The sequence below is a fragment of the Gavialis gangeticus genome, unplaced genomic scaffold, assembly GCF_001723915.1.
Source record: "Gavialis gangeticus isolate Ggan-Ray unplaced genomic scaffold, GavGan_comp1, whole genome shotgun sequence".
In the NCBI taxonomy this organism is placed as follows: domain Eukaryota; kingdom Metazoa; phylum Chordata; order Crocodylia; family Gavialidae; genus Gavialis; species Gavialis gangeticus.
The window spans coordinates 24,293,552-24,307,981 of record NW_017728994.1 but is presented as its reverse complement, the minus strand read 5'-3'; the positions used below and the strand labels follow the sequence as shown (position 1 = coordinate 24,307,981).

The window sequence follows — 14,430 nt, the reverse complement described above, 5'->3', positions numbered from 1 at the left end:
AGGGGTGATCTGGTGGCCACCTATAAGTTTATCAGGGTGCTCATCAGGATCTGGGGGAACGTCTGTTCACCAGAGCCCCCCAAGGGATGTCAAGATCGAATGGTCACAAACTCCACTGTGACCGATTCAGGCTGGACATAAGAAAGAACTTCTTGGCTGTCCGAGCCCCCAAGGTTTGGAACAGACTGCCACTGGAGGCAGTTCAAGTGCCCACTTTGAACGCTTTTGGATGCTTATCTTGCTGGGATCCTGGGATCCCTGCTGACTCGATGATCCTCCGGGGTCCCTTTCAGCCCAAATGTCTATGAAAACTATGAAGTGGCATAGGTAACCTGTGTGTGGCTCATGGCAGATAATGGAGGGAAAAGGCAACACAGCAGCAATAACACAGGAAGCAGAAAGCAGGGCAGGAAGCAAAGGAGGTGATTGGGTGGGGAGCACAGAGTAGGGAACAGAAAGCAGAGCAGCAGAATGGATAGAGCAAGGGTTTTAGAGTGGCACTCAGGGAGGGTGCAGGGCTAATTTGTGGCATGCCTGCCAAAAATGTTGCCCCCCTTGTTTTATTTTATGTAAATATGGGATATGTTAGAAAATCATGCAGTGATGAAGAGAATGTTCATATGGAAGGTTAGAGAAATGACTTTAATGAGTTATTATTATCTTGCACTCAGAGTATTGGTAATATTTTTGCATTATTTTAATGTATTCCTAGTCGAAACACAGGCAGTAGTCAAACTAGATCATTGAGCAGATTCCCAAGGGAGTCAGAGCAGGATATAACCCCCAGAGAAAAAGTATCAGATTAATCTGATACATTGCATTAGCATAAAATATAATGTCATTATGAAATATAAAATACTTTGAAATATATTAGGTATTTCATAAGTGATATGACTTGTATTGGGATGCTGTAGCCCAACTGGCACAAGGGGAGATTGACTTGATAATCTGCAAGGTATTTCTAAATATCATCATCCTGAATAGTGTATTTTTCTTCTAACACTGAAATGTAACAACCTTTGGGATTAAAGAAATCTTGGCCCAATGAAGTCAAAGGGGAAGCTCTCATTATTTTCAATGAAGCCAGGAACTTCCCTTCAAGGTGTGTCTGTCAAGGCAGCGTGCATTACGGCATACCAGTTCTGTAGCCAACTGCATACAACAGTGATGTGGTAGCATCCCATCTAAATGCCTTTAACTCCCCTGTGCAAGTTATAGCAGGGCAATGTGGGCTGGCCTTCAGCACGAGTCCTGAATAGGGCTCGAAATTACAACTTGGGAGCCATAGGCAAACACTATGTAATTGCCATGCCACTGTGCTTCTGTAGTATGCATGTCACCACACAATCCTGAAGCGCACAGACTCTGCTCCTGCAAGCATTTTTATTAATGTGTTTAATGTTAGTACTGTGAGCACCTCAGTGAAGCTCTTCAAAGCAGCAAAGTTAAGCCTGCAAAAGAGTTTGCAGTATCAGGACCACAAAGAGTAAATTGTGGTTGGCTGACCTTGGTCTCCTATGCTTAATGAACACTCTTGTTGTTGGCATTTAGTAAATGACTTTTTTTCTGGCAGTGTCCATTTAGCACACCAGTAGTTTTTGAAAACAACCTGAGGGCAGGTAGGAGGGGAGACTTGAAACATCACACTTTTTATTCACTCCATCGGAGCCACATTAATATAACACTGTGGGCATATTAGTTCAGAAAAGGCAAGAACTTCACAGGCCCCAGAGTAGCTAACTCATCCCCTTGCAGAGGTCTTTGGGTTTTTTCACTTTGTGTGTTGTTGGGAAAGGTATTTGCAGATTGTGGTGTGGATAAGTTATGGTTGCTTTGGGAAATAGAACTGAATTTCCTGGCTTTTGTGCATGTGAAATCTTGACCGCTGCATTCATGTAACCTTTTTTGCATTCGTGTAGCCTTAATTTCTTCAAATGCATGCTATTTTCATGTAGCCCTTCTGCATTTCATTTCCTCAGATATATGAAAGAAGCACCACACTCGAAACAGTGTTATAAACTTGAATAGAAAACCATATTCTGCACTGCATTTTGTTTTTCTGTATGAAATTAATCAAATTCTCATCTATAAGAGGCGTAACTGGTGATGTTTATGCTCTGGGCAGCAGAGGTGTACCAGATGAGGTTTGCACCCTGGAATGCCAAAATACAGATTGGGGCTTGAGGCTCCAGTGGTATGGAGTGGAGTGGAGTGGACCGGAGCAGAGGCAGGGTGCTGCTGTGGGGAGGCCAGGTTAACGCTCCTCTGCCTCTGCAGCCACAAGCAAGGTGGCAGCTGCAGAGCCAGGGAAGAGTTACCGTGGCTCTTGGCAGTGATAGCTGACACTTCCCCTCAAAGCAATGGTGCCTACCCTGGGAAGTGGGAAGGTAGGGCAGGGGACTGACAAGGGGAGTTCTGACCTTGCTCTGCAGCACACAGCTGGAGCCATACTTCCTCCTACCTCCACTTGGTCAAAAAACCCAAGACTGAATCGATGCAATTTTTGCAGGTTAGTCTAAGCTGTATAGATTGAACCAATAAGCAAGTGAACAGACATTCACTTCTGATTCTAGAAATGTAGCCACATGCCTGAAGTGGACCAGATCAGAGGCTGGGGGTGATAGAGCCCACCTTCCTGCTCATCTGGAGCAGACAGCTTGGGCCAATGCTAGCCCGCCCACCCTATGAAGGGAGGGTGGCAGGGGATGTGCAAAGCATCCTGGGATGCTGGGGGACTGTGAGTTACCTTGAATCTGGAGGGGATCTGGGACAAAAGTTCAATAAACTGATTTAACCTAAATCAGTTAAGTCTGATACTACATCCATCCAGGTTTATCATAAACCAGTTTTGGACATTTTGAAAGCAGTTTATGTACACTAAACTTCTGCTGTGTTACATATTGGAACTAATTTCCTATCACTTATACTGATTTACATGTAATTTCTGTCCCTAGCCCTGGTCACCCACCTTTAATTATGCTACTGGTTTAAACCCTTATGCCTAGGACCAGAACATCTGGACCCACCTGCTATGTTTGCAGATTAAGTGGCTATTTTTGTTACTGAAGCAGAAACATTTGCAACTGAAAAATTTCTGAGCAGTTGAAAATCCAGTTTTCTTCATTTTGCTATCTCAAAAACGGTGAAAAAGGACTTTAAGTTTCCAGAAACAATTTGCTTATGGGATGAAGAACCAATCTAAGAAATACCAGTTTGGAGAATATTTTTTCAGACAGTTGTGAAAGATGCTTCACATGAAATTGTCTAAATTTTAGTTTCACAGATGCTATGCCCTGACTACCATTTGGAAGCCTGGAGCCTGTGAAGCCTGTTTCCTTATTAAATTGTTTTCCCACATCTTGGTTGCTGGTTAGAAAACTCGCATCCAAAAGTGAACTTCAAAGTTGAGCAGGAAGAAACTATAATAAAAATATGAAGGAACCATCACAAAATGCTTAGAGGGCATGCTAACTTTACTTGTTTTTTTAATATTGTAAATAGTAGCAATTCTTAACCAAAGTGGTGGTCTGCAGAGGCCCAATGACTATGGAGTTTCCTAAAGATAGAAAGAGAGGAGGAAAATGTTGCATCATTTGTCCAGCAAGAGGTTCACACTGGGACATTGCTTCTCAAATAGTATGTAGTACTCACCGAAGAGGTATAGAACAGCCAGGGCACCAGTGTCTCATACAAAGCACATTGAAGTTAATGGATCAATTCCCATTGAATAGACTAGGTTTGAATCAGGCCCTAAGTACATCCACTGATGATCCTTGAGCAACAGAACTGTAGAATTCCAGGTATCTTCCCACAGCAGAAATACCAAGGCAAGGGCTGATGCTGCAATTTTCTACCTGCTCTCCTTCAGCAAGCTAGCATAGGGAAGTATGAGCCCTACTTCACTGCCTTTAGTGATTGGCCTACTAGGCTTACCGATAGAGTTAATACTTGCTTTGCAAAGCAAAAAAAAGAGCAAATATTAACTGATTCATTACTGAGATAACAGTGATTAAGTGAGTTTTATTCTGTTCTTTTGTTTTCACTGTTTTGGAGTGTGAGGTTGATGTTTTTCTCAAATATTACTTTGCATGTTGGTGCTTTTGTTGTTTGTGCTTGGGAGCTAAATTGCACTCACCATCACAGGAAATTGCCAGTAAAGCAGTGTGAAACCACCCCATGGCTTACCCACAGCCATCCAGTAGATACAGTCACATTATTTCTGTGAATCTCTAAATGAGTGTATGAACTCAGACTGAGGAATATGCACATACAATTGAGTGGTTCTTAAAGAAGTTTAGTGCACTTAATGTGTTCACAAATATAAAGAAATCAAGAGGAGTGAAGATAGCAATAACAGCATTAATTGCTAATCTGGATTGCATAGGTTTTCAGTATTTAAGCTGGTGATTAGAAAATAAGAAACTTTGTGTTAGGGTTGTGCATAGACAGTGAAAAGCACGTGAAACATTTTTATAAACATACTGAAAATAGACTTCCCAAACCTTTTATTCGTGATCTCATGGTTTTGTCATTCTCTGGAAGTAAAAATATTGACATTTACCAGGCTGTTTGTTCCAGCTTTCTGATCTCCTGCAGTTTATTTTTATAACAACCTTATCGATGGGCCTCTTACCCAGCTCTCTAGGTTTAACTGAGTTGAGTCGATTTGTTACCACAGCTTCAAGTAGCTGTTACAGAACAAGCAAGACATCCTAATAAAGCTGTAAACGTGTTTACTCAAACATGGTATTGATTTTACTTGGAGAGGGAGAAGCTAGTGCTTAGCATGGTGTCAGAGTGGATGAATTTAACTGCAGTTTTTCATTGTCATCTGTCATGGTTGTGAAACACTAAGTAAAGCCACAAGAGGATAATTAGAATTGCCAGAAATTTAGCCCCTAAAATCAGTTAACCACTTGGGATTTCTGTAGTTTAATTAGCTTTTATTAAAACTTTCCTCTAGTGCTATAGTCAGAAAGGCAGTTCTAATGTGCTTTTTAGCTAGAATAAGATTTCAAGGTTGCCACTAGTTAGATACACATTTTAAATGACTGATTTTGTTGAGGGGGGTGGGTCACCTTTGTTTCTTTCACCTGTAATTAGTCTGGTACTGCAACATAGTTGGAAGTACAGAGCATCTAATTTGAAAGGGAGATAAAGATATTCATAGATTGTGGGGATTTTTGTTGTAGCCGTGTTGGTCTAAGGACATAGGCAGGCCAAACTACTCGGTCTAATAAAAGTTATCACTTCTACTCAAAGAACCTTGCCTTCATAGATTATGTTCATTTGTGTTTATATACTTATATAACTATCTGGGTACATATCTTATAACATATACATTTGTGTGCTTAATTTTTTAAGTGCATTTGGGGAAAGAGCTGAACTGTATGGAGCTTGGAGGAAGTAAATAAGGTATTTTAAGATATATGTGATTTATCTTAAGCCCTATAACTATGTGTCAGACACTATCATCAAAATACATTAAACCAGGAGCCAAGTCCCACCCTTAAGAAAAAACGTTTCCATTTAGAATATCCAACCATCAGTTTGATAGCAATGGGCAGGGTTTCTGGCTTACCACAATTCTTGGCTGTAATATCCACCATCTGCCACAAAATTAAAAAAAGAGAAACCACAGCATGTCTAATGGCTGCGTACAGTCGTTCAGTGACCGTGTTGCAGAATTATCTGATGCCAACAATTTTTACAGACTCTAGGTTGGCTGCTTGGCTCTTGGCACCAGCTCTGCTAACCACCTGATTACAATGGACCAGGCTTGTGCTACCACACTATTAACCCAATAACACTAACAGACTTCCAGAAAAACACAACAATATCAGCTAAAGGATTTTAAATTATTTAATACTACAGCAATACTTCCTTCAGACTACATCCTCCCTCTTAGCTTTTGCCACTGCTGGCTTGGAAGGCTGGTGGAATCATATAAGAATAGCTGGATGATCCTAGCAACTGTGATGTAAAAGGCTGCCCATCAATAAGAGCATAAAGAAGTGATACTTACTTTCTCCTTTGGTGGAATACTATTATTGGTTTTTAAAATCCAGTTTGTCAACTATGCTGTGAAGGCTTTGATGGGCAGGTTTCACTGAATTACTTGACTGCTGCTGACCATGGGTGGATCCAGAATTTTTTACAGGGTAGTATGGGAACAGTGTCTGGCACTACAGGAGTGGCTGCACCCTTGCTCCCAGCCTCCCCCTGCCACAGGAGTGGGCAGATCCCCTGTAGGAAACTTTTTAAAAGTCCCTCGTTCTAGTAAGCATCTTTCCTTCGCACCTCATCCCCCTATGTGCTCAGCAGCATATCCCCTCCCCTCTCACTTCCTCCCCCTTCCATGCCTGCTACTGCTGCTGTCCCCAGCTGACTCAAGTGGGGGCTCCATAGCCACTCTTCTGTGCTTCAGCCAGGCTGCACATGGAGCCAGAGACAGCAGAGGTGGCAGTGGCCGGGAACAGTTTTCCTTCTGCAGTGCCTGCTCCCAGGATAGCAGGAAACACCAAGGGGGACCAGACAGGAGGAGGACACCCCCCCGCCACTGATGTAATTGACACTGGCTGAGCCTGGGTCCCTCTGCAGAACCTGGCTGGAGCATCAGGTATGGCTTTGGAGCCTCCGGCAGCCCTCACCTCCAGGGCAGCCAGGGACAGTGGTGCCTGTGGAGTGGGGGTCATGGAAGGTGCTGTTAAGTATGGAGGGGAAGAGGCGGCAATTCTTACCTAATTCAGGGTCTTAAAAAAAGTACCCAGCAGATGCTTTTGCAGAGTGGTCAGCTGAAAGGGGAGTATATCAGCACCAGTGCACCCTGAAGTTTTATTTGGATCAGGGCTTTTTCCTGGGAGAGTAATTCTGCAAAAATGCTTTTAGGGTTGTATTGCTAAGGTGTCAGGCTTGTTTATAACTGACATGTTTGGTAACTGCTTTTTCTGCCTTCCTTTTTTTTAAGGGGAAAAAAACTTTCATTTTGCTTTGGGCATTGTCTGAATGCAAAGAGAATGAAATATGATGTGTAGTGTTGGAAGAAACTATCTTGATAAAAAGGAATGTCCTTGTAAGACTGGCAGCATAGGAACTGATATGGGAGCTGTAAACTACTTTTCAGCCAGCTTTGGTAATTAACAGTCATTAAAATTAATTATCAAGTGTACAATTTGAAATGAATCATTTGGCTTCAAGATGAGCTGTTTTTAAGTGTTGTTAAACCATTACTAAAGCAGACCAGAAACTGTTTTAAAATCTCAGTCATTGAACTCCTACATTGCTAAAGTCATTGCACTAGCAGCAGGCACTTATTCAGACACATCTCTGGAAATTTTGGAACAAAAGTGTTTTTAAAATACATTGATTATAATGACTGTTGCCTCTGACCTTGTAGATATTGAAACTTCAGAATTGCTGGCCACAGCAAAATGAATGTAGTTTTCTTTAATGATTTTATTTAAGTCCAGTTTTTTTCTTAAAAGTAACTAAATCAAATGGTCCCTTGTTATTCAACAAGCTCATTCCCCATCTATTCAGAATTATATTACCACATTTAAGAGGGAGTAAGGGGGGTTCTTGTTTTTTCTTGTGATCATAATGAGCACTGTTTTCTAAATTCCAGTTGCTTACATCTTGCAGAACTATTGTCAGCAATAAGACTATAACTTCACAGGCATCACTGCTGACATAACTGGTAGACACCAATGTGAATCAGATTTCATTGAGGACCTAACAATTTTGGCTTGTGAAACTGTATATCTTGTGGTGTTGGACAAGGACAAAAAACAAGTTGACTTTCATGTCCTATGTTCTGTTTGCAGGGCTGGCACTTATATTTCTAAGATGAATAAATGCAGTATGGAAATGTCTGAGAGATCATAGAGATAAGACTCAGTGATAGATGACACTTTTCAATGCAGAACTGCATTTTATCTCCTGGGAATTTAAGAGACTCTGTAATTCTCTTTAATTGGGCCAATAATAGCTATTGGTGCTTTCCCAAATATAGTCTCCATTAACTGAGAATTTGGACAGGTCTTATTTTTATTCTGGTATTGTATTATTGTCAGATATAAAATTTGACTTTTCAGACAAAGTTATATTTGTCTTCTATCTAGGTTGTAGCTATATTGGTCTAGAGGAAAAGGTAATCAGGACTTGTAGTAGAGATATCTTTTATTAGACCAACAAGATTTTTGCCCAAAAAAATTCTTTAATTGCAAGCTTTTGGGCAGTATAACACCCTTCATCAGGCATTGGAAAAAAGATTATAAAAGTTCTCTTGGGTAGACATGAAAGTTCATATTTCATAGGATTTCACAGAGGACTCAATAGATGGAAAACTGACTGTCCTGAGGAGCTTTCCATCTATTGCCTCCTCTTTGAAATATGAACTTTCATTTCTACCCAGGAAAACTTTTACAATCTTTTCTCTAATGCCTGATGAAGGGTGTTTGTGCCCAAAAGCTTGCAATTAAAGAATTTTTTTGTGCAAAAGTCTTGTTGGTCTAATAAAAGACAGCATTTCTAATACGAGTCCTGACTATATTTGCCTTCTAAGAACTTGTTTGCTTTTGAGAACAAATGAGGACCAATTCCAGGTAAGTTGTTAAAATAAAAAAGAACAAGATTGTTCCCTTGCTGACAGTTCTTGTCAGCCAAGGGGACCAAGGGGAGAAAAAGGCATCTCCTTTCTCCTATATGTGAACCACCCAGATCACTGTTATAGTAAGGAAGCAGAACTAGTACTGTGGTGTCATTCCCACTTCTTCTACACACAACCTAAATGCAAGTGACATAGCAGGGACAATGGGTGGAGTCACTCTGGTGCCCCCCCTCTCTCCCAGGAGGAGGGGCACCAGGAGAGGTTTGCATATATATAGCATGTGAAATAAATATCAATTTGGACATGCTTTTGACACAGCCTCTGTCATTGAAAAATAAGTTTAAAAATGGAAACAAAGTATATCACCTCAGGCTAGTCTGAGTTGATATACATGTTTATAGTCTCGACTTCATTTGAGTTGTACTAAATGCAGGACACAGCTAAGTAAGACATGGCAAAGATGTTTTGCTTCCTTTGCACTTCACTGATCCTTAGAGGAGCCAGGAAACAAGAGCAGCCTCTGAATTGTTCCAGCATGTGCTGGTAACAACAACCTAGGAGAGCCATTCCTGTAACCCAGCATTGCAGGAGGACAGCCGTGTCCTTTGTGCCCATGAGGCGCTAGGGTAGGTGGCACAGAATCATTGCAGAAGGGTGCAGCAGGGCTGAAGATGCGATCCCTATAGTGTTTGCAGTAGAAATTACACGTTGGAGAAGCCAAGCCAAGAATTATGTTTTAATTTTATTGCCTGTATTGAGTATACTTAAGAACACATTCTGCAGCTAAAGCAGGCAGCCTGACTGGGTTCTTTGTTTCTCGACTCAAACGAGTGCTTTCTGTTGTTTCCCAGGGGTCTACTTTGCTAACTGCCTGTGCCTAGTATGTGATATGGTTATATGTTTGCAATTTATGTTTGTGTTGTTACTAGATGTGCTATTACATTGAATACTGGTACATTCTCCTTTGTTAATAATATGAAAAAATGCATAATTTAAAAAGAAACTTTCCAGACTGGTCTTGAATGGTCTGGGGCAGACTTTCTACCACAGATGTCTATATCTCCCAAGTGGCAGCTGAACTCACTATCAATCCATTACAGTTTCATCTCCATTCTCAACTCTCATACTCAGGCTCAGTTGTTACACCAGCTGATGTTATGTCTGATTCTGATCTCACTTATACTAAATAAGGAGTAGCTACGCTGGAGTGAATGGATATACGCTGATTTAAACTCCTGGAAGCAGTTATGTTCCCAGTACAGTTCATATTAAACAGTCTTTGAAGTCCTTCGTATAACTTTTCAAGTATATTGGGAGTACTGGTCGTAAACAAAGAGCGTGATTTTTCATCCCTGTATAAAAGCCTTTTCTGGACTCATGTTCCTTGCAGAGCTGAGATGTATTTTTGGAGGCCTGCCCAATGAATCTGTTTGACTCACTGATTTAAAAATGGACTTTTTAACCACCTGATTTTGTATATGGATACAACTAGCTCTCAAGTTTTAACCACCCAGAAACTTCCTGGCAAGCTCATGCCTCCCAGGCAGTTCAGATTTAGTGATTGACATTCTCTATGTAGCCAGGAAAGTTTCCTCTAAGAATGCATGTTAATTTAATGGGGAGCAGACTATTTTCATCTCCATATTCAGAAACCATCTGATTTCTGCCAGGCATGCTGTTTGAATTTTTGAACTATTACCCAAATGTGGTGGATGGACTCTTCTAACCCCCGGTAGGGGGTATGTTGACCACAGAGTGCCATTGGTGACAATGTTCGTGGCACAATTCCCTCTCATTTCAGACTCTTCTCCTTGTGCATGGAAGACTTCTGCCTTTTCACTTAAGTTTAGGTCCTTTACGTTTGTCAGTGAAGTGATAATTTTTTCCTAGCCAGTGTCAGCCACTGATGCCTGTGAAGTAGGATAACTAATGATTTGGGTTTCCCTGGAAAAAAATTAGTGTCGGAATATACCCCGACTCTTTTATGGATGTTAACCAAAATACCGTTTTTCCACCATCGCAAAAGTCCACTGGAAAGTCTATAGTACTTGATTTATAGTGTCAGTTGCTTTTAACTAAAAAGTCAACCTTTACTCCAGCAATTGAAATGTAGAGAAAACTCTGAGTTTCAAGGAGGCTTATTCTGTCTGTTGGTTATGACTGAGTATAAGCAACTTAGTAAGCTCTGACCGATCATTTTTTACTCCTTGGTATTATCCATAGCTTCAGATTTTTTTTTATGTTCATGTTTTATGTAATGTTTTTATATTATATGTTGATCTCTAAATTACCAGAAGGCATTATTACATAGGACAGAACGTTTGTATCATGTTCTGGGAGTTCCGGAACATCCCACCAAGGAATAAATATTTAAAGAAGAAATACAAATAAAATCAAAATGATCTTCCTTTTGGGCACTGTGTTAACATGCAGGGTGTTTAGCATGATAGTAACCAAACTGAATATAGAATATGTATAGGGTTTTATAAAAAAAACCACCCAACAACAACAACAGCAACCCAGCAGATTACGTCATTGTCTTTGAACCAGAATTTCTGATGTGTCAGCAATTGGTAGATTTGAGCTTTTTGAGACATGGTTTTGAGACTAATCTTGTTGCTGTCAAAACCCAGAGGGAGCTCAAACATGACATGATGACTTGAAAAGGTGAAAATGAAGGTCTGGAATAAAAAGCTGAAAACCTTACAAAGCCCCTGTTAGGGCTTACCTGCCTTGTCACCTTACCTGAGTGGGAATGATTTTTCTCTTGTGGTCAGATGCAGAAGGGAAAAGCCATGGTCTATGTATCAAATGCATTCAAAATATTGAGGTTTTAAATTATAAATTACTGAATCCTTTTCTTCCCATTTCAAGCTATTGCAAACTGTTTATACAATATGTTTTCTTTTCCACTTGCAGTAAGCATTGTCAGTCTGTCAGCCATGCTGTCATGTTGTATAGTCTCATGTACACTGATCAGGGCCAAAAGTCTCAAATATGGGGCTAGGGTTTTCACAGGCCCTAGAGGAATTTATTTGCTGAAATTCCATTGATGCTTAACTTCATACTCCTTAGGAAAAAAACCACCAAGGGAGTTACACTTAGATCTCTCCATCCTCATACATACATCTCAGATAATTGGCCTGAGTACTGAACTCCGATTTGATCAATTTTGTTCACAGTGTTTGGTATGGTTTGGTAGCCTATGGTATTTAAGTTAGTGTCAGGATTTTCCAGAGCGTTGAGTGCTCAGCTCTTTGGAAACCTGCCATATATTTAGATGCCTAAACGTGGATGTTGAAGCCTAATGTGAAGTATCCATTGAATTAAATCACTCCCTAATGAGCAGGAAATATCAGTTGCCATCTAAATTTCCTGGTCAATTTAAAATTTCTCACTTGATTTTGCTCTGAACACCTGCATCTGCAAGTAAAAACAACATTTGCATTGGAAGCATTTACTTTCTTAAAAGCTGGAATGTACAGTGGTAAGTCCATGGACATATACATGTAGCCAGCATGGAAAGAAGGAACTCGCTTCAATATGAAAAGCTACTTTTTGAAATGAGATTAGAGGGTACTGGAAAAAAAGGAGAGGAAAGGACTTAGTGTGATCATTTAATTTGAAGCCACTAGTAGAAAGCTGCCTTGATAGTTATGCCATTTGCTTGAAGTTACTAGATAGGAACTTTAAGTAAAAATAAAGGCCCCAGTCCACCAAGGTATTTCAGCACGTGCCTAATTTTAAATCCAAATTTCAGTTGGACTGTATGTAGGCTTATGTTGAAGTGCTTTGCCTATTTGGGGACTACAACATATTCAAAATCTAATAATTTTCTCTCCTCTCTCCCCTTTCTTTTTGTTCTGCAGGTTTTCTCTCACAACTTGTCTATGATCGACCATTGACTGAGTGCATCCGAGCTGCACATTATGCAGCCAGTGTAATCATAAAGCGCTCTGGTTGTACTTTCCCAGAAAAGCCCGACTTCCACTGATACCAAGGGATCAAGAATAAAAACTTGTATGTCTATGGGATTGCTGCCTAAATTTTTCTGACTTCCCCACCTCGACCTCAATTACCTGCATCATGTCTTCTGTACTTCCGCTCATTAGACTCTCCACAAAATGTGTATGTCGGTGGTCTTGTCCTGTTCACACCACTATGTCTCACTGGTCTTAAACTTACAGGCTGTAGTGTTAAGTGAAGCTTATTCTCACATTAATCTGGAAAACATTTTTATTTACAGAGTTTATAAGAAAGTCCCATGTAAACACCACACTTGATTAACGTAGTTCTAATCTGTTATGGCCAGATCCTGCTCAGTGTTTTCATGTGCAGAATCAATAGGCCTCAGTTTCATTTCACAGTAGTTCAAATCAGGAATAAATCCTTTTAAATACATTGAGTCAAACCCATTTTCAAAATGAGATTCATGTGCAGAGACTCAGGTCACAAGGATCTACTTATGTAATACTGTGCAGAGATCTGGCCTCTGGAAGTCATTCATGATCCCATTGAAGTTATTAGATATTTTTCCAATAATTCAAGGGTCTGATCCAAAGTTAATTGAATTAATTCTGCATCTTTCCATTGATGTCAGTGGGTTTGGATCAGACCTAGCCAGCAGCAGGATCTGGCTGATAATTTGCACTCCATTATTTGCATAATTTGTATCATGTATTGATCAGACTGGCCAATAAGATAGGTACTTTGAGTGCTTTCAGGGCAGAGGCTGATGACTAAAATGTATGGATAGATGCTAACTCTTCCATGTAAGCTTTCTAAAAAGGTGGTATTTAACTACGGTACATGTAATAAAATGAGGTGCAGAACTATTTATGCAGGTTATTGTGCCAGGATATGCCAAACCGAGTCTCTGAAACGCACATTTTTCAATTTGTATTTTACTTGGGATAATTAAACAATATGCCGGATTTTGTTTATTACAGTATTCAGAAGAGACTATTTGACACTTGCATTCATTACTTTGCTATGTAATTTGATACTGATGAATAAATAAATTGTCATACAGTGATGCCCTGGCTTTTTATTGCCGAGACCTCAGTAATCCTAATGCTCTGGATCCAGTCTTTGTGCAAACACCTTTATGAAACAGATGCTCCACCCACAGCACATGATAAGGCTGATATTTTATTTATAGCTTTCAGCATCCAGACTGATGCTGGACTCAGTCTCAGGAATGAGGTCAGCATGAAGGAAGGAAAGTAGTAGTTGTTCATTTTCTCATCGGTGTAGCGTTCTTACCACAGAAGAAATGAAAAGTTAGAAGTTAAGGTTCAGTGCCAAAGGATGCCAAACAGTTCTCCAAAGTACAGAGATTGTTTTCTGATACTGCATGCTGAGATGAAACCCCTAACACAAGGTATGGGAAGAGATTCTGTTCCCCATCTGTGTATGGGCCAAGAGTTGGTGGGATCCAGAGGAGACAGCAGGCTTCACCTCCTTAAAGACGATACATAGGCTCTCTAACTGCACACTAGGGCAGTGTTTCTCAAACTATGGGTCACAACCCAAAAGTAGGTTGCATGAATATATGAAAATGTTGCAAATAAACTTTAAAAATGGATTCTCCTTCAAAGGAGAAAAACATAGGAAACCATGGCTTTTCCCTTGCAGGCTGTCAGAGTTCCAGTTTGCAAGGAGCTACTTGGGGTCCCCTACACCACCCCCTAACCCATACACTGGGGGCTGGAGCCTCGGGGCAGAGGACGGCAGGTTGGGAGTGAGGGGTACTGGGTCAGGACTGGCCATTAACGTGTATAAATGGGTTCTGATCACAAAAGGTTGAGAACCACTGCATT

The 14,430-nt window shown here is 40.5% G+C and overlaps 1 protein-coding gene across 2 annotated transcripts in view; it reads left to right on the top strand.

The window, feature by feature from the left end:
• The window catches only part of ADK (adenosine kinase), a 713,431-nt gene extending 699,788 nt beyond the window's left edge, over positions 1 to 13,643 (top strand). For both annotated transcript variants that reach the window (XM_019502383.1, XM_019502384.1), the window contains exon 11: positions 12,478 to 13,643. In XM_019502383.1, the coding sequence (XP_019357928.1) occupies positions 12,478 to 12,602 (125 nt within the window). In that variant the 3' untranslated portion in view covers positions 12,603 to 13,643. The remainder of the gene's footprint in view (positions 1 to 12,477) is intronic.
• Positions 13,644 to 14,430: the final 787 nt, after the last annotated feature.